The 21,292-nt window shown below is 41.5% G+C and overlaps 2 protein-coding genes across 4 annotated transcripts in view; one reads left to right on the top strand and one right to left on the bottom strand.

Moving 5' to 3' along the window:
• ndufa2 (NADH:ubiquinone oxidoreductase subunit A2) overlaps nt 1–4,354 on the top strand; it is a 197,232-nt gene extending 192,878 nt beyond the window's left edge. Inside the window, exons 2-3 of the mRNA XM_020513691.2 lie at nt 1,603–1,709; nt 4,122–4,354. Of these exons, the coding sequence (XP_020369280.1) occupies nt 1,603–1,709; nt 4,122–4,210 (196 nt within the window). The 3' untranslated portion in view covers nt 4,211–4,354. The remainder of the gene's footprint in view (nt 1–1,602; nt 1,710–4,121) is intronic.
• A 1,629-nt stretch (nt 4,355–5,983) lies between these two features.
• The window catches only part of tmco6 (transmembrane and coiled-coil domains 6), a 42,412-nt gene continuing 27,103 nt past the window's right edge, over nt 5,984–21,292 (bottom strand). For all 3 annotated transcript variants that reach the window (XM_048603545.1, XM_020513695.2, XM_048603544.1), the window contains 5 exons: nt 18,801–18,981; nt 18,264–18,358; nt 15,186–15,356; nt 10,723–10,842; nt 5,984–7,161 (listed from right to left, as the gene is read on the bottom strand). In XM_048603545.1, the coding sequence (XP_048459502.1) occupies nt 7,153–7,161; nt 10,723–10,842; nt 15,186–15,356; nt 18,264–18,358; nt 18,801–18,981 (576 nt within the window). In that variant the 3' untranslated portion in view covers nt 5,984–7,152. The remainder of the gene's footprint in view (nt 7,162–10,722; nt 10,843–15,185; nt 15,357–18,263; nt 18,359–18,800; nt 18,982–21,292) is intronic.

Genomic DNA, 21,292 nt, shown 5'->3' with positions numbered 1-21,292 from the left:
TGATGCTGCTTGGCCTGCTGTGTTCATCCAGCTCTACACCTTGTTATCTCAAATATTCCTTACTGTCATGTTTTGACACCATCATCTTGATAAATTGTTATGATCTCTGTTCCTTAATTAATTTGTACAGTTTCGGATTATTACTTTGGTTAGACCTTCGGCATGCGATTCTTATACCCATCGTATTATTCCAGGTTTGTCTCCAGCACCAAGTTAATTACAAAATATAAAAATATCTCTCTGCCTCATTTAATTCGATTACATGTCATCCCTTCCTTGTTAATCAGCTGTTGACACTTTACTTACACCATCTGACACTTCTGATCACCTGCAGAGAGTTATTATTTGACACTCCACTCACACTATTTGTATGATCTTTTGATCTGTCTGCCTGTAAACTCTGTACTCTTTCTTTCTTCACCTGATGAAGGGGCGGCACTTTGAAAACTTGCAATTTCAAATAAACCTGTTGGACTATAACCTGGTGTTGTGTGACTTCTGATTTTCTCTCTGGCAGTTATCTCCCCAGGTGGCTTGCTGGATGAATGTCATTTATTGGAGATCACATGACTCAAATATGGTTTTGAACTCAAAAGGTCAAAAAGTAATTCTGAACATTTTAGAAAAGTCAGATTTCACAGAACTGAAAAAGTAAAACACATTTTTCCTCTACTTTGGAATCCAAGTTCTCAAACGATAATAGTATTATGAACTTTTGTAGGAATCAAGATACGTTCATGTTGTGTCTGGATCTCAACATGTTAGCATGTTAAAGGTGATCCTTTAATACATTTAACGTAATTCTCAAAGTGCTTTATTTGTTTGGTTTTCCATTATTTTGCATTGACAAGCTCAGCAGCCTTCCACTTCAGTAATGATAGGTGGACAACAAAGAGATCATCTCTTTTCTTGTGATATTAGCTAAGGGAGCATTCTTGCTCAGACACTGCAGGATTGCCAGCTTTTGTAATTGGTGCTGTTCCACCAGAACTGACAGATGGAGTGTCCAGTTAATGTAAAATTTTGAAGTACAGCGTCTTTTACAGTGCAGACCTTAAGTTTCAGTCAAGATTATTAGCTCAGATTTTGTGTGATGGGCTTAAACCAAAGGTTCAGAGACAAGCTGGTGCACTATTTGGGGTCATGAATTTAACCGATTTCTGGTTGTAAGTAACCTTTCACCATTTGCTTTCTGATAAATTGGGCAGTAGTAATTTTTGAACCATTCCTATTTTCTTGTGGTTTTTAATGCTTAGAAGAAAATACTGTGTACTCTTGAGCACAATGTTGGTGTTATGGTATTTTCGACCCTCTCAAAAACAAATGTTCAGGGCAGATTTAAAATCGACAAAGCAGCCATAGATGACAGGGAAAAAAATTGTAGTAAGTTACGATCTGGAAGGCACTACCTCAAAGGGGAATAAATGGAGGAGTCAATTCAATAGTAATTTTCAAAAGAAAATGAAGGAAACAGCAGGGAGTGGGATTAGTTAGATAATTCCAAGTTTACTGCATGAGCATTGTGGATCCAATGCCTTTTGTGTTATATAATCATGATTCCATAAAACTGAGGAGTTACTGATGGTGTTTTGGTTCCATCAGGGATTTCATCGAACAGCACTATGTGGCATTGAAGAAAGCAAATCCAGAATTCCCTATTCTAATCCGAGAATGTGCTGGTGTACAGTCTAAAGCGTGGGCTCGATATGGTAAGGAACCAAGAACCAAGAATTCAGGGAGTGAAAAGATGTGACTACTTTTCTGTACCTGAGTTTAAGTCTACCCCAGCCTGAGGGGTAGTGAAATTAATCAGAGCCCTTTCAAAGAGCTAGTACAGATATGATGGGCCAAAATATCACCACTATAGGCTTTTGTAAATAATTTCTCCCGACTGTCCAGTCCAACTTATAGGTTTGGGTACAGTTAATCTAGCCTGAAGTAGATCCTGAGTCATCCAGCATTGGCCAAGTGTTCATCTTGGAGACCACAGGATGGCTGATGTGGGAGAGAAAATATTCTATATGATGGATAGGTTTGAGGTTGGGGAGAATAATTTGTTGAAGCGGGTGTGAAGGTTACTGTATTCTATCCTTATGCATAGTGAATATATTACAACTTGCAGTTGCCAAAGTGTTCGATTCCCTAACCATAACGACCCTGACCTTAATATTTCTGCTGCTTGTATATTATAATTCACACCATTACTATCACCTTATCTTCAACGTTATTCCAAAATTACTAAATAATTAAAGAGGCAAAGTGAGGAAAGGAAATAACTGCAGAAAAAGTGCTAGGGCAATTAATGGGCCTAAAGACTAAGTCCACTGGACCTGATGAGATGCATCCTAGGACATTAAAGGAGGTAGCTACAGAGATATTGGATGCTCTAGTAGTCATCTTCCAAGAATTACATTCAGGAAAGTCCCTGAGAATTAAACATCCTTTAAAGGAAGGAGGCAAAAATGGTACCTATAGAGCAGTTAGCTTAACATGTATCTGGGAAAACTTTATCTATTTCTAAATGCTCTATTATATCCTTTATAATAGACTAATGTGATCAAAGAGTCAGTATGGTTTCATGAAGGAGAAATAATGCCTGACAAATTTATTAGAATTCGTTGAAAAGGTAACAAGCAGGATAGATAAAAGGAGTAGTACTGAATATAATATTTGCATTTTCAGAAGGTGTTTGACAAGGTACCACGTGAGGCTACTTACTAAGAGCCCATGGTGCTGGAGATAGCCAACTGTCTATCCATGCTAATACACTAACTAATGCAAGACAGTGTTGGGATAAGGGCATCTTCAGGATGGCAGCCTGTAACTAGGGGAAGTGCCACAGGGATTATTGCTGGAGCCATAATTATTGATAATGTGTGTTCATGACAAGGATGAGGAAAGTGAACGTACTGTAGCCAAATTTGCAGATGACATACAATTAGGTGAGAAGGCAACTGGTGAATCTGACAATCTGCAGAGCAATATTGACAAGTTAAATGAGTGGGCAAAAACTTGACAAATGAAATAAAATGTGGGAAAATATGAAGTTATGCACTTTGGCAGGAAGAATTGAAGAGCTGAACATTCTTTAAATGGAGAAAGACTGCAGAAAGCTCTAGCAGAGAGGGGGTTGGGAGTCCTTGTGTATGAATCACAAAAAGCAAGCAGCCAGGTTCAGTGGGTAATAGGGAAAGCAAGTGGAATGGTGGCCTTTATTTTGTAAGGGAATAGATTATAAAAGTAGCGAGGATTGCTAAAACTATACAAGGCAGTCGGTAGAACAGCTGGAATACTGAACAATTTTGGGCCCATTTCTAAGGAAAGATATACTGGCATTGGAGGCAGTTCAGAAAAGGTGCAGGGGATGGAGAAATGGAGTCCGATCATCCTGTGCTCATTGGAATTTAGAAAATGAGAAGCAACCTTATTGACACATACGAAGTTCTTAGAGGCTTGATCAAGGAGATACAGAGGTTGGTTCCCCTTGTGATAGAGTCTAGGACTGGGAGGCATAACCTCAGAATAAGGGGTCACCTATTTAAAATAGAAGTGGGGAGGAATTTCTTCTGTGAGTAGTGAATCTGTGGAGTTCTTTACTATAGAGTTCTTTACTGCTGCTGAGGCTGGGTCACTAAGTATATTTAAGGCTGAGATATTTAATATACTGAGATATAGTTAATCAAGGGTTTCGGGGAAAGGCAGGAAAGTGGAGTGAGGGTTATCAAATGAGCCATGACATCATTGAATGGGGGAAGCAGACCTAATGGGCTGAATGGCTTACTCCTGATCTTGCATTTTTTGCCTGCTGCTATGTTTGAAGCAAAGATGCTATTTAAAACTACATCAGCTGTATAGCAGAGTGGGACATTGAGGTCATGAAAAGTGCTTTAAAAATATAAATTCTTGTTCCCCAATTGCCACTTTCTGCTGCTTCAAAATAATAAACAGGGGAAAACATCCTACACATATAAGCTGAATCAAAAGTTGTAGTGTTATTGCTATTTCCCCCAAGTACAATGCTTTACTGAAACTGCTTGACTGAACACAAATTCTGCAATAAATGAGATAATGGCATTGAGATGCTTCTGATGCCTGTTTCCTTTATTTGTCTCCCATTTCAGAGTTTGGAAGAGAGAGAAATGTACCATTGGATAATTTAAACTCTGAGCAGGTGGCAAAGGCACTGGAGTCTCTGATTACCAAGCCATGAATTGTGGAGCAATCAGACTGTGAAGGAAAAACTTAATAAAAAAGTGGCACGGGAATGTTTCTGTTCCACCGCTTTGCCTGGTTTCCCAGCGGAAAGATTATAAAACTGTAAAATTAATCTAAATTAAAATGCATTTGAGTCCTGTGTGCTGTTTCTCTGGTTGTATTCCAAATGCCACTGGCTGTAACAACATGTTCATGAGTGGGCAGAAGCTAGATAAAATATTAAACTTGTCCCCACTGGCCTGGCAACATACACCGTAAATACTTTCTTTACTGTGGTTTTCCATTATTGGTGCCAGCTATAAACAAATGTGTGCTGAGAGTTGTATTGGGATTTCTCAACCTCATTTGATGAGTTTTCAGAAATCTTCAACCCAGTTGCCTGAAGGGTATTGAAACTTAGGTTTTTAAGATGCAAAAGACGTTAAATTGATTATTACATACTTCCAAGTGTGGAAGTTGAGTCCGACGCAGAGACTTAACTCTTCTGCACAATTCATGTTCTGAAAGCTGCCATATCTGTTTGCCGCCATCTTTTTAACAGCCTTTTTTTTTTTTAGCTGGATTTGATTAGTCTTCAGAGGTTAACAGTGCAGCCTGTTAATCTTGCCTGGAGGAGCATCACCCTGTACCTATCCATCCAGCAGTGATGGGTTGAATGGCAACCTGTGCTATAAACCTTAGTTATAAAAATCCATATCTTTTCCATTACCATTGAGCATATCATCATGTGACAGCATAGGTATTGTCAAAACCCAATTCTCTATCATCCTATCTTATACTAATTCGAACATTCAAAATTCTGCTGCTCATGTTCTACTCTGAACTTCCCCAGCTTTCTGTCCTTGGGCTATGAGCTGCAGGCATACTTAACTGCAAAATCCATTCAAGGCTTTCTTCAATCCTCCATGGAATCTGGTCTCCCTAGGCGCACCCCAGCTGCTATACTCCCAAACTTGAATTCATTCAAATCTTGATTGCTCACAATCCCTGTGCTAGAATCATTCCTGGCCTGGGAACTACATATTTAATTACAGCTTGTTTGGGTTTTCAAATTCCTCCAGAGCTCAGTCCTCCCTGTATTGTAACCTTCTTCATAACTCTCAGATCTCCGCATTCCTCCAACTTTGGCCTCCTGTCCATTCCCGATTTTTCTGTCTCTTCCCAACTTGCAGTTGCACCTTCAGTTGCTTGAGTTGTTGGTTCTGGAAACCCAAGCATGTAATCAAGACAGACGGTCCAGTGCAGTGTGGAGGGACTGCTGTCTTTCAGAAGAACATTATACCAAGGTGCAGGACATAAAAGACCCCATGTATTTTGCCCAAAGAAAAACAGAAGTTCTCTCCAGTAACTAGGACAATATTTACCCTTCAAGCAACACAAAACATATCAAAAATATTCTGCTAAAATTCTTGCTGGTATGTTGGCTGCTGTTTTCCTAAATTACAACAGTGACTACACTTCAAAAATAATGCATTGAATGTAATTTGGTTTTGAATATCCTGAGGTTGTCAAAGACATTATGGTATACAAATTGACAACCTTTGATTTCTGATTCCTCCCCTCCTCCCCTCCTCTTCCCCCCCCCAAATTCATTATGTCTGCATTTTAGTGCCCAGGGACATTTGGTTCTGTGAAAATTACTAGATTAAACGTGAACTCCTGTCAGAGCTGAACAATGAAAATGTTTAAACAACACTGGCCAAAAGGGATACAAACAAAGTAATGGATTCACAAACTTTCTCACAAAAAAACATCATGACATCTTGAATAAAAACACTTGCAAACAAACACTTACTTTATTAAAATTACAAACCATGGTAGGTTCCTAAACACTTAATATTTTACAGTGATGTCCTAAAATCACAAATGGTCTTTGTCACTTTTTGTTTTTAAAAGTATTTTATCTCTTCAATTTGAGAGTGAGGTACGAAAACTGTACGGTCAGTTCCTTTTCTGTCTCTGCAGTAACAACTATATAAACATTGCTAAAATAGACAAGAAATCAAATCTTTCCTCTCATGCTCATCAGGACTAGGAAGCAGGAAACCAAACTTGGAAAGGGAGCTCCAATTTATACAGCAGGAGAAGGTGGTGCTGGTTGGTTGGCCCATTGTTGACATGGAGCAGGATTCGTTAACTGTCAATCTTAGCTGCAAAACAGGCAGGTCAGCTCTGATTAGATATGGTGTTGCCATGGCAAGTTAAACAGGGATTTGCAGTCTCTATGACCCTTTCCTCAGTGAAATTGGTGCAATGTATGAACTAATTCCTTTTGCCTGCAAAGATCGTGTTTTTTTACTAAGATTGACAGTTATGAAGTCATATTGGACTCAAAACGTAACTGTTTTCCTCTCTGAGAGAGGATGATCTCAATGAATGGCAGAACTGGCTTGAGGGATTGAATGGCCTTCACCGCTGTGAGACCTACGCAGTGTTAGCAATTATTTAGAGCTATATAAACACAGATTTTGTTGTTGATATTATTGTTAAACTATGACAGCCATAAATAGTACTCTCCAACTGTAGCAGCCTCACTCAGCGCTTGTAGGATAATTCATGTAGGAAATGGTGGCAATGTCTCAGTGTTGCACTCAGGACCATTTCTGAACTTGCAACATATGGTTAGAGGTCAGAGGGGAAGTTTCTTCGCATCATATAGTGCTGTACCAGGTGTGGGTGTGCTTGGAGTTTAACAGTGGGTTCCTGAAATTAATGCATTCCATTCTCTGACAAAAATATACAAAAATTCAAAAATACAGACATCTGCTAAAGGTTCAGGGCAGGCCTGGCACAGTCTCCAACAACCCAACATCCGTCAAAGTAGATTTGAGCAACAATGCTTGGCCAAGCTAAAGGCCCAGTGACCCAGGCACAAGCAGATACTGAAAGTCTTCAGGACATGGGAGGAGTCAGAGGACAAAGATGCTTTGGACGATATTAAACAGCCTGGAGAGAGAAAGGAAATAATTAGTCGCCGGGCAAGAGAACACAATCTATGGTGACTGAAGTTTATGCATCTTCTGAGATTCTGGGTAACTGGTCTCCATGGATATACCTGTAAGGTTTTTAAAATTGCTGGCATTTGATAAACGCCTTCAGCTTCTCACTTAGAAGAACACTTTGCTGTTGACCCTGAGGAACGGAGTGGAGAACGCCCAAAATCATTTCAGTAGAATGGTACCAGGAGTGAGTCCAGCAGTAAAACGCAGCCCCAAACAGATGGGATGAAAGGCTTAAGCAGCTGCCGGAGTGACAAGTCTTTCATCTCCATCTGTCAGCCTTGACTGCCAGCAAATCACCACCCATTCCCACTGTCCCACCAGCACTTCCCTCAACATTGCAACTTTCTTTTTTACAGATAGGTATAGAGATTTTGCTGAAAGTTCCTCATGTTGTCTCACAAGGTTTACAACTCTTCAAACACTCTTCCTGGATCAGCTGCAATGAAACACTGAACAACAGGAAAATGCTCAGTTGTGTCAAAGAGTGCCATTTACAGCCTTTAAGATGTAAAGCACTTTGAGACATCCTAAGATATATTTTCAAACTGTAGTCACCACAGTAGCAGAGGAGAGGTGGCACTAAATTTATCCACTGAGCAAGTCTCAATCTGTGAGAGATGCTATACTTTAACATAATTAGGTTATTTCCCACTGTCCGTATATAACTGGGGGAAGGGATGGAAGAGGGAGGAGGAGGTGTGTGTGTCAGTGTGTGCATGTTGAGGGGAAAGGGTTATGGTTGGAAGAAGAATCATTGCAGGCAGGAATGTGTTTCAAGATTTTGAAGAGATCAAGCTTGTACAAACATCAATGTGGTACTGAGCAGATCACCATTTTTGTTTCACTGACGTCAGCTAAAAGATAAATACTGGGCACAACCCCACAGGGAAGAACACCAATACCCTCCTTCAATATGGTGCCATACAATCTTTCATCAATGGAATACAATATGGGAAAGTGTGAGGTTATGCACTTTGGTGGGAAGAATAGAGGTGTAGATTATTTTGTAAATGGAGAAAAGCTTGAGAAATCTGAAGCACAAAGGGACTTAGGAGTCCTCATTCAGGATTCTCTAAGGTTCAGGTTCATTTGGCAGTTAGGAAGCCAAATGTAATGTTCACATTCATTTCATGAGGGCTAGAATACAAGGGCAGGGTGTACTGCTGAGATTGTATAAGGCTCTGGTCAGACTACATTTGGAATATTGAGACACATTTTGGGCCCTGTGTCTAAGGAAGGATGTGCTGGCCTTGGACGAGGTCCAGAGGTGGTTTACAAAAGTGATCCTGAAAAATGAAAGGCTTGTCATATGAAGAGCAATCGAGGACACAGCCTCTGTACTCAATGGAATTTAGAAAGATGGAGTTTAGAAGAATTGGTGGGGGGCGGAATCCGATTGAAACCTACTGAATACTGAGAGGCCTGGTTAGAGTTGACATGGAGAAGGAGTTTCCATTAGTAAGAGATTCAGATCCATTGAAAAAGGCTCAGAATGAAGGGATGACCTTGAGAACCAACATGAGGAAGAATTTCTTCAATCATAGAAACTAATTGTAGAACTTATTGCCGCAGAAAGCTGTAGGGGCTAAGTTAGTGAGTGTATTTAAGACAGAGAAGCATAGATTATTGATTAGTAAGGGTCAGATTAGTAGGACAGATGGAATTAAGGATTATAGGTAGAAGACAGGAGAATGGGGTTGAGAAACACATCAGCAATGATTGAATGTTGAAGCAGACTTGATGGGCTGAATGGCCCAATTCTGTTCCTATGTGTTATGGTCTTTTACATTAACCCAGGAAGGTCAGACATTACTTCTGTTCAAAATCTCATCCGGCAGCATTCCCTCAATGTGGCACTCGGACTGTCAGTCTGGGTTAGGTGTTCAAGTGTCTAAAATGGGAATTGAACTCACAACCTTCTGAGCCACCATAGATGGAATTGTTTTAGTTTTCATCAGTTAAATTCCAGCAATATCCCCACATTGGAAAGTGTGGGAGTGATGGAATGTGAAAGAACAGAGCGTGAGAATGGGAATGAAAGCAAATGAGAGTTAGACAATTGACACAGTGAACATTTCAGGTCACTGATCTTCCACTGTTGAGGAAGATGGGTGCAATCTGCTTAATTTCCAGTTATTATCTCAGATCTCAAATATTGGTAGCTATTTTGCTCTCAACTAAGTTCACCAGATTTAGGAATGACACCGCACCCCACCCCCAACCATTTAAAGTGTTAACCAGTTGACCTTCCACAATCATTGCAAACACCATACAAAACTGTTGTGCTACTCTTGCTCCATTAGAGATGGGTGATTCAAAATTATAAGAAATAGATGGCATGAAACTATTTCCGCTGTTCGAGGAGTCAAGGATCAGGGGATATAATCAAAATATTAGATGCAGATCTCTAAGGAGTGAAACTAGGAAACACGTTTACATGCAAAGGGTTGTGGAAATTTGGAACACACTTCCTGAACAACAGTTACTGCTGGTCACCTGTTAATTTTAAATCTAAAATAAATAGAGTTTTGAGCATTGCTGAGAGAGAAGCTTGTTGAAGCTATTTGTAATTCACTAATCAGGGCAGACACAAGGTCAAACTTCAGAAGATACTAAGTCAACTCTAATTACTCAAGGTGTTGTTGTACAGAATGCACCAGGGAACCACTGACCCTCATGCTTTTGTTTAATTACAGAAATTTTAAATTTATTTTAAAAAGTGTAATGCCTGATTATGTTCCTTTTGCCACAGAAGAAGGTATGTAGCTTCTAGCAGGCATCAGTCAGCCAAGTTTCAAGAACAACTGACAACTGTAAATTGGTTGTTAGTGTAACTCACAGCACATTTTGTGATTATTCATCAGGTACTGTCTAATCATGAAATCACATTTATGTTTCAGGACTGAAATAAGCACAGGCTATGGTACGTGGCTATCTGCCTATTATGAACAGCCGAAGGGATGTGCTGACTGATATGATGATCCTCTAGTTGTTGGGATGTACAGGCTATATGTCCAGTTGGTCAACAAAAATCTATGAAAGTCCTGAGGTTTCAAGGATATGGGACAAAGGCAGGTTTTCTTTTATGCATTTGCAGGACGAGGACGTTGCTGGCTAGGCTAGCATTTATTGTCCATCCCTAATTGCCCAGAGGGCGGTTAAGAGTCAACCACATTGCTGTGCGTCTGGAGTCATATGTAGGCCAGACCAGGTAAAGATGGCAGTTTCCCTTCCTTAAAGGATATTAGTGACATTCCTGACAATTAGCAATGGATTCATGATCATCATTTGACTTTTATTCAGATTTTTATTAAATTCAAATTCCACCATCTGCTGTGGCAGGATTCGAATCTGGGTCTCTGGAACATTACCTGGGTCTCTGGATTAAGAGTAAAGAAAGAATACTTGCTTCCCCTGAGGAGCTGCTGGTTATTGGAGTTATATGAAATTGGTGCAGAAAACATTACATAGCCTTCTCCTGTTGCTGTCTGCACTGGATCCTTACCTTGTCTGCGAAGTAGCTGTCGATGAGAAAGTTGGCTCGGACTCTGATCTCCTGGTTACAGTGGTACTGAGCCATCTCAAGAGCCAAGATTCCATTTTGGTTTGCAAATCTTGCACAGGCCTGTCAGAATTAGATATTTGAAAGGACTCATTAAACATGAATTTTGTTTAAAAAAAAAAAAAGTGGAGAGTGCGCATTATTTAATTCACAAGCTAAACTTCTGCGTTATGGTACATTATCAAAGGTCGGAGGATCTGAGTTGGAAGCAGTCTGCAATTCTAGATGAACATTTCAGAATCATTCTCCCACATATTCTCTTGTTACCTGCCCAGTAAAGCTGATCCTTTCAGGCATTATTCTTGGAACATGTACATTACTGGCAAAGCAAGATGGTGAGCTGCTTTCTTGAACTGCCACAGCCTGTGTAGTGTAGGTACACCCATGGTTCTGTTAGGAAGAGTGCTTCAGGTTTTTGACCCCAGCAACAAAGAAGTAATACTGATACATTTCCAAGTCTGAGTGAACACCTCAGGGTAATTGCAGGTAGTGGTATTCCATTCATTTGTTGCCATATGCGGCAGACGTCCTCTGCCCCCACCCACCACAGCTGTCTTTAACGACAAACCGGGTGAGCCGGATTGGTTACGTTATAGCAGCAGCTACGATCGAGCTCAGGTTTATGAACAGTGCTGTGAGAGAGATAGTGAAAGCGCAGATGAGGGGTTTCAGTAGCAGATGAGCTGAGACAGGGGTAGAGTTGGATGATGTTACCAGGTGAAAACATGTTTCGTGTTGGGCTGCAGCATCCGTGAGGAAGGCAAACTGCAGGTTAAGAATGTGCCAGTAATTTAGTGATAACCTCAACAGAGTATTTGACACAGCCTCTTCCCTTCACGTAGGAATGCCTTGGAAAAGCTATCCTCTTCCAAGTTGAAATGCCACACTGCAGCGTCATATCCCATCAGCAATGAGGGGCATCATGAGAGACTGAAATTTTTGTGCTTTTTGTAGCATTTGAATCAATGTCTAGCTGGGGACACTATTTAATGATCAGTTTTTGCCATCTGTTCAAGTGGTACTTGAAAGAGATTTATAAATTTTAAATAGAATCTTGCAGACAGCAGGAAATTGAACATTTGCATCTGTCCCAGAATACTTTACATATATAATGAAACTTGTACCGACTAGGTGGAGTTCCCATCAAAGCAACACTGGATGAAAACCTACAAATCTTGCACGAGCACTGCATTTCACAGCTTATCCAGTTAGACTATTTACTGCATCCTTCACACCAAAATATTTTTGTGCCATATGTAACACACCAAAGTTGACTAATGAGACATTTGGAACCATGTATTTATCCCCTTGACCAATGAGCTTTAAGAATTAAGGAAGAAAGAAGAAAGGAACTAACTGGGAGGAAAGCTCAAATTTGCATCAAGTCTGGTACAGAATGACAGAGAGAGTGGTCAGCATTGCTGCCTCACAACGCCAGGGACCCGGGTACAATTCCAATCTCGGGCAACTGTCTGTGTGGAGTTTGCACATTCTCTCCGTGCCTGCGTGGGTTTCCTCCCACAGTCCAAAGATGTGCAGGTTAGGCGAATTGCCCGTGCTAATTGCCCATAGTGTCCAGGGATGTCCAAGTTAGGTGGATTAGCCATAGGAAATGCAGGGTTACAGGGATAGGATAGGGGGATGAGTTTGGTGGGATGCTGTTCAGAGGGTCGGTGTGGGCTTGTTGGGCCAAATGGCCTGTTTCCACACTGTAGGGATTCTATGAATTCTATGAAAAAGGAAGAAGGATTGAATTAAGAAAGGAAAGACAGTAAGGAAACGTAAGAAACAAAAGCAAAAATTTAATACTTAACATTTTAAAGAAATTCTGAAAATAATTTACCACCTGAAGAAATGAAAGTCCAGTTTAAATCGTTCAATACTAGGCCTGAAAGATTCACTGGCATTGAACGAATAACCATCTCGCCATTAAAAAGATTTGAGAATATCCTATAGTGAGTTTAACAGCAAATAATGTGCAAATCCAATAAATTCTCAGAAATGGCAGGAAGGCCGAGAGGTGCTGCTTGAATAAAGTAATTGGTGGACCAACAAAAATCAATAGGCCAACGTCATGAAAACAGAAACATTCAGCATCTGAGAGTTTAGCATTACATCAGGACTCACTTGAGACAGCTCTGCTATATTACCAGCCATACAAAGCATCAATTTTTATTTTCACATTTCCTACAGTCACCTCTCAACTTATACCCATTTCTCAAGCCTGCCAGAATTTAACATTCAAACATCACACTGATCATCTAACCCCTCTCCTCTCAGTGTCAAATAATTCTTTTGTGCATTTGTTGACATGTCAACATCTGTTTTTTGTCAATTTAGAAACAAACAAAAAACAAACTTGATCGATGTGCTTATGATTTAACTAAAAGCCTCAATATCCCTCTACAGTTAGGAGTGAGAACAACATTTGTCTTGGGTCAGCTTTCTAAAGCCAGTGTGTTCCCCAAGTCTCCTTAAACAAAATTATGGACACTAAGCTGATTGAGCAGTACATACCTTGGTTTTCCCCTTGAATTGGTATTCTTACAAACCACTGAGTGGAAGACAAAAAGCTTTGTGTCTTTTTTCAGTAATATTCAAGTTCTGCTCTCCCAAATGACTACCTACATCTTCCAGAACATATGTGCAATTCAGTCCTTCACTGCCCATTCCATGAACATCAATCTTAACTGGTGTCACTAGTTACCATTCGAGAGAGTCTCTACCACTGGGATGTATCATGCAGCTCTCATCATACGTGGATCTTGTTCGGACACTACAATGCATTGGTGCCTCGGCACACCATGCTATGGGATGAACTACTTTGTCACACTTGCCATTCCCCACGTGCAACTATGCTATCTGCCATTGATGTGGAGAGCTAAGAAATACCCACTCCTGTCTTGAAAACAAAGATGGGATGCTGTTCCATGTGGATACTCCTCCACCTAGGTCTATAACCTTTCCACAGCTCATAGCAGTGGGAATTTATCACGTGAAAGCGCGAGAAAATTGGTAACAGCAAGATGACCAGCAAAACTTTTCCTTCCCTGAACCTTCCTGCATCTCTTTTCTCCTTCAAGTTGCCTGCCTGCTTCTTTGTCTAAGCTTCTGGTCATGTGCTCAAACAGGTTTGATCAAATCAAGGTTTGTTTGATGCCACTCCTCTGAAGTGTTTTGGAAGGTTTTACAACATGAAAAGTGCCACACAAATGTAAGTTGTGTGCAAATGTAAGCAGGACATTCAACCACAAGGTCTCATTTAGGTTCAAAGAAATGAACGCTCCAGTAGTGGGTCATTCAATTCCAACCAATGGGCGGAATTCAGCTTTAACTTTTATTCCTCCGTAACCTTGTACTGCATTGGCTGTGATTGCAGTAGCCCAACTAACAGCTCCCTTAGCACCAAACAGACCTGGGGGGCCTCAATCTGTATGTCTCAAAACCACACAAGCTTGAATCATGGAATTCAAGACTCGGATCGGTTTCCTGGGCTGACAGAGTCAACAAATAGTGTTATCTCTGCCAAAGGCATGCCTTTAACACAATCACTGAAACAAAACATTGCAATTTCTGTCAGGATTAGCAATCTCATAACCTACACACTGAACAATAAACAGGATGGTCCTAGTGAGCGAACAGCTTCTAACAGAAATAGGAAGGATTACCTTGAATATTGCCGATTGGCCTCCTGGATGTCGAGAAGGAAAAATCACTTCGGATGGAAGAGGGCTCCACAGGGTGGACCAACGCTGGTTCCGTCATCAACATGTGGTTTGGCACAATAAGACTTCGGACAGAGGAATATTTAAAAAATGAACCATGTTTGCTTTGGCTAATTCAAGAAGACTTCAAGAATGAAAGAAACTGCCGCTTCCAAGTGGGGAGGTCAGCTTCATCCAGAGACCAGTAAGTCCTCCTGGGGGGAAATAGTCTCCCCCTTGCTTAACCCTACCTGCTTGACCAATCTCACCTGTTATGAGTTGTATGACTTTTCTGCCTATTTAGACTATATAAATGATTGTCGGTCAATATACTTAATAAACTATGTAGGAACTTTCAATCACCTATTTTGGGTAATCCACAACTCCTGAATTATAAATCCTACATAACAGACACAAATGAGCTTTAAGCAAATCACTGCTCGGCGTCAAAAGGCACAGAAGAGACAACAGGAGACCTGAAAAGGAAACATGACAATGCAAATGCTTTTTTGGGGTCTTTTGAAGGGGCCTGTTTCTGGTGAGAAGCAGAAACAGGTTTAAGGGTTCAAACTTGGCATGCAAAGCACTGTAAATATAAACTGTGGCGATTAACCCACAGCACTCTTGTGTAAAATTTAGACAAGATGTGTGCCGGCAATCAGCAGGCTTTACACACTTAAAAACAAGAAATGGCCTCCTCACCTGCCGACAATGTAAAAATATCAGATTCAGCACCTCTAGTGTCAGACGCGCTACCTCTGGGTCAGCCGTGCTGAGGGTGGTGCAGAGAGCAGGAAATAAGCCTGTTTGCTGTTGCAGATTCTCACAGTACTCAAGCCCCAGCTCTGCAATATTACCCAACAGCATCAAAACCTGCATTAAACACACAAAGGCATACACTCAAATATGAAATAACTGTAAAACTGCAGTGAATTAACAGCACAGACACAGACATTCAGTCCAACTGATTTATGCCAGTATTTATATTCAAGTGAAACTCCTCCCATCCCAAGTTCATCTCCTCCTCAGAATATCCTATTACTTTCTCATTCAAATGCGGTGGTGTAATAGTAATGTCATGGGGCTAGTAATCCAGAGGCCTTGACTACCACTCTGAGGACATAGGATCAAATCATGGCAGCTGGTGGGATTTAAACTCAATCAATAATATCTGGAATAATAAAACCTGTCTCAGCAATGGTGCCACAACTGTTGCAAAATCCCATCTGGTTCACTCATGTTATTTAGGAAAGGAAATCTGCCGTCGTTACCTGATCAGGCCTATGGGTGACTCTACACCTGCAGCAATGTGAATGACTATCTTCAGAGGTGTCCACATAAAGCATTCAGTTCAAAGACAGTTAGTGATGGGCAAGAAAAATAGCCTTGTTAATGACAGTCACACCCCACAAAGGAATAATGAATAAAATATAAAGCTCTCTTTTGAATGCATCAATGCATCCACAGATAATAAGTTCCACATTCTCAACCCTGTCTGGCTAAAGAGGTTTCTTCTGAATTGACAGCAAATAGTGTGGGAACTGTAGTTTGTTGAGGTTAAACATCCACTTTGACAGGTTGGGGCAATCAGTGGATTGCTAATTCAAACACCAAGATGGTAAAAATATTAAAATTGCAATTGGGTGAGAGACTGGGAGAGTTAGAATAATATAGAAATGAACACAGATGTGTTCAATTTAGATTTTTCTACTTTTCTAATAACAGCAAGATGCTGTTATTTACATGGTGCACAGCGTAGTCATCAAGGTAGAACAAAGGTCAAAGAACAGTACAGCACAGGAACAAGCCCTTTGGCCCACCAAGCCCATGCTGATACATGACACCTTTCTAAACTGAAAACCTTTTGCCTTTACGTGGTCCGTATACCTCTATTCCCTGACAAATTATGTATCTGTCAAGATGCCTCTTAAAATGTTGCTGCTGAATCTGCTTGCAGCACATTCCAGGCACATACCAAACTGTATAAAAAAATTGCCTCTCACATCTTCTTTAAGCTTTCCCCCTTTTACCTTAAACATAAATCCCCTAGTAATTGACATTTCTAATCAGGGAAAAAGACTCTTGACGATCCATTCTATTCAATACTGAAATGTTGTAATCGTACCAGCCTCCACCACTTCCTCTGGCAGCTCATTCCATACATGCACCATTCTGTGTGTGAAGAGGTTGACCCTGTTCCCTTTCACTTGAAACCTATGCCCTCTAGTTTAGGACTCCCCCGACCCCAGGGAAAAGACCTTGCCTATTTACCTTCTCCATGTCCCTCATGATTTTATAAACCTCTATAAGGTTACCCTTCACCCTTCAATGCTCCAGGGAAAATAGCCCCAGCCTATTCAACCTTTCCCTATAGCTCAAACCTTCCAACCCTGGCAACATCCTTGTAAATCTTTTCTGAAACCTTTCAAGTTTCACAACGTCCTTCCTATAGGAGGGAGACCAGAATTGCAGGCAATACTTCAAAAGTGGCCTAACCAATGTCCTGTACAGCTGTAACACGACCTCCCAACACCTATGCTCAATGCACTGATCAATAAAGGCAAGCATAACAAGCGCCTTCTTCGATAATTATCCTGCCTACCTGCGACTCCACTTTCAGGGAAATATGAACCTGCACTCCAAGGTCTTTTTGTTCAGCAACAATCCCCAGGACTTTAGCATTAAGTGTATAAGTCCTGCCCTGATTTCACTTTCCAAAATGCAGCACCTCACATTTAGCTAAATTAAACTCCATCTGCCTCTCCTTGGCCCATTGGCCCATCTGATCAAGATCCTGTTGTATTGACGTAACCTTCTTTGCTGTACACTATGCCTCCAATTTTAGTGTCATGTGCAAACTTACTAACCATACCTCCTATGTTTACATCCAAATCACTTATAAAAATGATGAAAAGCAGAAGACCTAGCACCAAACCTTGTCACAGGCCTCCAGTCTGAAAAGCAACCCTCCACCACCACCCTCTGTCTACTACCTTTGAGCCAGTTCTGTATCCAATTAGCTAGTTCTCCCTCTATTCCATGTGATCTAAACTTGCTAACCAGTCTTCCATGAGGAACCTTGTCCAACGCCTTACTGAAGTCCGTATAGATCACATCTACTGCCCTGTCCTCATCAATACACTTTGTTACTTCTTCAAAAAACTCAATCAAGTTAGTGAGACACGACTTCCCACGCACAAAGCCATGTTGGCTATCTGGATGGGTGTATGAATAGGAAGGGTTTAAGTGGATATGGGCCAAATGCTGGCAAATGGGACTAGATTTAAATAGGATATGATATCTGGTCTGCATGGGCAAGTTGGACTGACGAGTCTGTTTCTGTTCTGTATATCTCTATGACTGTATCCACGCCTCATAATTTGTAAACTTCTATCAGGTCGCTTTTCAGCCTCCAACGTTCAAGTGAAAACAAATCTGAATTTGTCCAATCTCTCCTCATAGCTAATAGCCTCCAAACCAGATATGATAAAGGACAAAACAAAACAATGAATCATGTAAGGAGCCAAAGGCTGATCAGGGAGATGTTAAGCAGACTCTTAAAGGAGAGAAGAGTTAAGCATCATAGGCGGATGAAGGCACAAAGGCTACTGGTTATGAAATGAGACTTGGGCATTTGCAAGGGACCAGAATTGGAAGACAGCAAATATTTTGGAGGACTGTAAGATACGAGGAGGGGTGAGGTCATGGAGTGATTGGAAAACAAGGATGTATGTAATTCGCAATCTTGTCTCAAATTTAAATAGAGAGGTACAAACTTACTAGTGTGTTTATCCCACCAGAGAAAGGGATTAGCTGAAGGAACACTGGCACCAGGTTATGACAGAAGATAATGGAGCAGAATTGTCTTTCACCAGCTGTAGTGAGCAATTATTGGATAATTAATACAGCAACATTGTCATTAAAAATATACACACACAATTCTATAGACTTTTCCCACTACACCAGCAACAGAATTTAAAAAAGACAAAACTAGAGCTGAGGAGGTTACACTTGTCTGGAAAGGAGTTATTTTCTTCAGTTAGAGAAGACGAAGGGGTGACCTGATATTGGATTCAAAAGGATTGATATAGATAAGACTTATGGGGATAAGCTCTGGGTTCAACTCCCAACTGCTCCAGAGGTGTGTAATAACATGTCTGAATAGGTTGACAGAAAATATCTGCTCCCTGATAATGGGCTGTAGTAGCGCAGCGGTAGTGTCCCTTTGAGCCAGGAGGCATGCAATAACTTCTCTGAACAAGTTGCTATGAAGATATCTATTACCTGTTAATTATTTCAAAACAGGCTAACACTCACCTGTGAGGTTGTTGAGAAGCCAGAGGCACTCGCGGGTCACAAAAGGCCGTGACTGCAGAAACCCACGCAGGAACACACTCAGGGCCCGCAGCAAGTCATCGTCATGGAACTGGACTTTGCACCGCACTCCTTCATCACTGGCGATTAGATTTCCCAAGCACCGAGCCACAGGGTAAATCAGCTGAAGTGGCAAGGAGGAAAATGCGGGATTTAAAATTGGGCAGGAATAAATATCTCACAATCATGGGAATGATTTAAAAATTTCAATGGAAATAAACAGTCAGATTCCACTGTGTCCAAATATTTTTCTCTGCAGATAGTGTGGTCAGGTGGCCAGCAACAGAAATTGCTATGAACCTGGTTAAGAGCTACAATCAAGCATGCTGGGGATTTTAATGAAGCCAGTTTAAATTCTGACCTCAGTTAAAACTGCAGCCAGGACCTGCTGTGACCTGTAGTTTCCTGTGTTGACCAAATAAGGCAAGTGTCACGGTGGTCTCTAGACATACTAGCACCACACTACCTTATTTGGAGCATAGAATATTGCTGAGGTTGGTTGGCTCGCCGAGCTGGTTTGTTGTTCCGCAGACGTTTCGTTACCATGCTGGGTAACATCCTCAGTGCAGCCTCTGATGAAGCGCCGGTGTGTTTTCCCGCCTGGCTTTTAAACTCTGGGGTCCGTTGCAATGGATTGCCTCACCTCCAGGTTTCCTCCGTAGTGGAGTATATATGGGGTCGAGTTCAATGTGTTTATTAATAGCCTGCTTCGTGGAGTGCCATGCTTCCAGGAATTCTCATACTGGTCTCTGCCTAGCCTGTCCCATGATCTTGGTGTTGTCCCAGTCGAAGTCGTGGTTCTCCTTGTCCACGTGGATTGAGATGAGTGAGTATTGGTCGTGTCTTTTTGTAGCCAGTTGGTGTTCATGTACTCTTGTTGTTAGTTTCCTTCCTGTTTGTCCGATGTAGTGTTTCTCACAGTCTCTGCAGGGGATCTTGTAGATGACATTGGTCCTGTCCATGGCGGGGAGTGGGTCTTTAGTTCGGGTGAGCACTTGTCGTAGGGATGATGTGGGTTTGTGTGCCACTCTGATGCCCAGCTGTCGTAGAAGTCTTGCCAACCACACTTACCCACAAAAGCGACAACAACAGAACTGACACATGGATAAGGAACCTCTCCGACAGGAAACTGACAGAGGCGGAAAAAACCGTTCTCACCCGGGGACTGAACTACAACTACAGGGATGCCAACAAAACGGAATGGCTAGCTACACCGGAAGCCACACTCAAGACCAACAATATCAACGAAGAAACACAACAAACTATAAGACAGACAGTAGTCCCGACACTAACCAGAAGGAGGGAACTCAACACCCTCAACACACGGGAAAGACAAGCCCTGGACAGATGAAAGAAGGACAAGAACATCACTATAATACCTGCAGACAAAGGGCGCATGACAGTGATAATGAATAAAAGGGACTACATCTCCAAAGCACAGGCACTGCTCACTGACGAGAACACATACCGACCAGTACAAACTGACCCGACACCGCAACTAGGCAACAAAATCCTATACACACTACAAAGACTTAAACAAACAGGACAGATCAACAAAGCAGACTTCTTAAGAATGAAACCCAAAGGAAACAACACACCCCAATTCTACGGCCTCCCTAAGGTGCACAAACCGGAAGTCCACCTCAGACCCATAATCTTCCTACCAGGCACTCCATCGCACAGATTAGCCAGAGAACTACAAAGAAGACTCAAGCACCTAGTCAACAAATCACCCCACTCCATCCACTCAGCCCAAGAATTCCTCAAATCCATCGAAGACATAAAGATAGAGGACGAAGAGACCATGATGTCGTTTGATGTCAGTGCCCTATTCACGTCAATAGACGTGCCACTAGCAAGGGAAACAATGACAACACTACTTGAACAAGAACACAACCCCAGTGAAACCATCTCCAAGGACAACATGCTTAAACTACTGGACCAATGCCTGACCACCCACTTCACCTTCAACAGCCATACATACGAGCAAATCAACGGGACACCCATGGGATCGCCCATCCCCGGACTCATAGCAGAAGCAGTGATGCAAAGACTGGAAAGGACTGCCCTTCCGCAAATCCAACCTAAACTATGGATACGCTACATAGACGACACCTTTGTCATCATTAAACGGACCAAATTAGAAGAGACACACAAACTCAAACAACACCCTCACCGGAATAAAATTGACCAGAGAGGAGGAGACAAACAAACAACTCCCATTCCTGGACGTCATGGTAGAGCACAAGACAAATGGGGAACTGCAAAGAAAAGTACACCGAAAAGCCACACACACAGACCAGGTATTGAACTTCAATAGTAACCATCCAAGCACACACAAACGAAGCTGCGTGCGAACATTATTTAAAAGGGCAACAACACACTGCAGCAACATGGAACTATGCCAAGAGGAGGAGGAATACCTCTTCCAAGTG

The sequence above is a fragment of the Rhincodon typus genome, chromosome 12 (assembly GCF_021869965.1).
Source record: "Rhincodon typus isolate 14 chromosome 12, sRhiTyp1.1, whole genome shotgun sequence".
NCBI lineage: Eukaryota > Metazoa > Chordata > Chondrichthyes > Orectolobiformes > Rhincodontidae > Rhincodon > Rhincodon typus.
Note: the sequence above shows the minus strand (reverse complement) of the source record. Positions and strands in the feature narration are given on the sequence as shown.